The 2,268-nt window shown below is 35.2% G+C and overlaps 1 protein-coding gene across 1 annotated transcript; it reads right to left on the reverse strand.

Annotated features, from left to right (window-relative positions):
• Positions 1-656: 656 nt before the first annotated feature.
• On the reverse strand, positions 657-2,007 carry LOC124926839 (pathogen-associated molecular patterns-induced protein A70-like). Its single transcript, XM_047467150.1, has one exon. The coding sequence runs from the start codon at positions 1,925-1,927 to the stop codon at positions 1,139-1,141; it is 789 nt and encodes a 262-aa protein (XP_047323106.1). The 5' UTR covers positions 1,928-2,007; the 3' UTR covers positions 657-1,138.
• Positions 2,008-2,268: the final 261 nt, after the last annotated feature.

Raw genomic sequence — 2,268 nt, forward strand, 5'->3', positions numbered from 1 at the left:
AATCCGACGTGGCCTGCCAGGTGTCTCCACGTCCCGAAAGCGCTCATTTCAGGTCCTGAAATCACTCGTTTCGGGTCCCGAAACGGTCATTTCGGAAAGAAAAAAAAATTGTCCCGAAATGACCGTTTTGTGACATTTTAAAAAATTTCTCTCTTACCCACATGTAATGCCACGTTAATTCGTGAACTTACTTTTATTGAATATTTCGTTCAGTTTATCTAAGAAAATATTATTATTAAATCATATCCTTACTACGGCCTCAGAAATCAGTGAGTCCGTTTTGATTCATCTAAAAATTGAAAAAAAATACTAGTACTGTATAAAATTGATAATGTTAATCTAGATATAATGTCTGGACTTAGTAGCAATAATTTAAATCTATCAAAAAAAATAGTCGATTCGATCAACAATCACCCATAATTTTAATAAAATATAACTGACTTAGTGGCTGTTTTTGTTTTTAAAATATATCCAAAAAAATTAACCCAATTCGATCAACAATTGCCCATAATTTTAATATGTATATTTTATATAATAGACTACAAATATTTAATCCATCAAATTATAATTATTTAATGAGATGTTAAGAACACTCTCAAAATACCTTTATCATCTTTAAAGGATACATTTATTAAGTGTAATTTATACTAAACACAAAAAAAAGGCAATTATATTTGAAACATATAATCAAACACAACAACATGAATCTGTCTTAAAGAAAAGACATGATAATGCAATAAAATACAAATAGAAAGTTCCCTATCACCATTCACCAATGAAATTTATAAAACCTTTTTTAATTAGAAAAAGCAAACAAATGAAAACATAAGAATATGAAAAGAAAAAAGCTGTCTTCTTCCTTTGTCCAGCGCCTCATCTTGTTGTCATTTCACTCATCCATTAGCATTTTATGTGCAAGTAAGTGTGAATAGTCAAAACTGACCCTTATGCAATTCAAAAGTAAGCATCAATATTCAAGGTCATATTTGACATTTGACCGAAATTAAAAGGATGGGAATGAACTTTCGTAGTTATCAGATCTATAGCTTTTCCCAATCTTCAAGAAAAAAAAAACAACCCCCCAGATTTATAACAAATTTGTAAACAAGCCCCTGAAAATCAAACTACCTTTTTTTTTTTAATTTGATGGGGTTCCTCTGCCGATCATCTCTTTGTACCTGAGAATTGAATCCAACCTCTGCAACTTCAACTGTTGTTTGAATTTATTGATGAAATCGTCGGCCTTTGCATCTACCTCTTCATCCGCATCACCCAAACGTGTCTTACTTTCTCTAACCGTCGCAGGACGACGGGCCTCGACGACGGCGGCGGCGTCATCCTTATTAAAGTGCCCAAACGCTGATTTCATACTGGCAGACTTTCTCATCTTCGCCGGAAGTTTAGTGGGTACTTCGCCGGAGGCGGGTTCGGTGTCTGAACGTGTCCTGGTAACATGACGGTTAGTCAATTGACTGTAAACTTCATCCATTGATTTCGCTTCCTCTTCTTCATCATCTTGTTCCTCTGTTTCTTCTTCGAGATGGGTTTGTTGGAAAACATGATGGGGTTCGGTCGGTGGAGTTTGGAGCTTGTCGGAAGTTTGGTGGAGAGGGGAATTAGAGTCGTCGGAAACATATGATGGGGAGAAATGGTAAGGAGATGGTTCTGGGTCATGGTATTTATAAGGATAGAAATTGATGGAACGGAGACGTTGAAGAACTGAAGGGGATCTAAAAAGTGGGTTTTGTTGAAGATTGAGATCTTGTTTGGATTGTTGTTGTTGTTGTTGATGGCGGTGGGATAAGTTGGAGGTGATGGCAATGGTGCCAATAACGATATTAAGGAGGATGAAGAAGACAGTAGGAGTGAACCAGCTATTTGCAGCGGTCCAGATCGAAGGTATGAAGGAGATGGAGTCTTCAAACATGGTGATTTTCTTTTTTCAGAGACCTAAGAGAAAGAAAGAAAGAAAGAAAGATAGAGAGAAGGAAAGATCGATTTGAAGGTCTAACAAGTAACAAGTGATGTGTATATTCAAGATGAGAATACTTTTTTTTTTTTTTTTTTATGTATTTAATGTTGCTTTGTTTTTGCCTTTTTACAGAGGATAAGACGGTGGCAAAATGGAGAAAGCGGTCGGATAAATGTATTGTCATCTCAACCAAACTTTTACTATTTTTGCTTATTCAACCGTTAGAAAAAAAAAATTCTTTTCGAAAAGTCAAGTTTTTCAACACAAGTACAAAACATAAACAAAGAAAAAAAGAC

The sequence above is a fragment of the Impatiens glandulifera genome, chromosome 2 (genome assembly GCF_907164915.1).
Source record: "Impatiens glandulifera chromosome 2, dImpGla2.1, whole genome shotgun sequence".
In the NCBI taxonomy this organism is placed as follows: domain Eukaryota; kingdom Viridiplantae; phylum Streptophyta; class Magnoliopsida; order Ericales; family Balsaminaceae; genus Impatiens; species Impatiens glandulifera.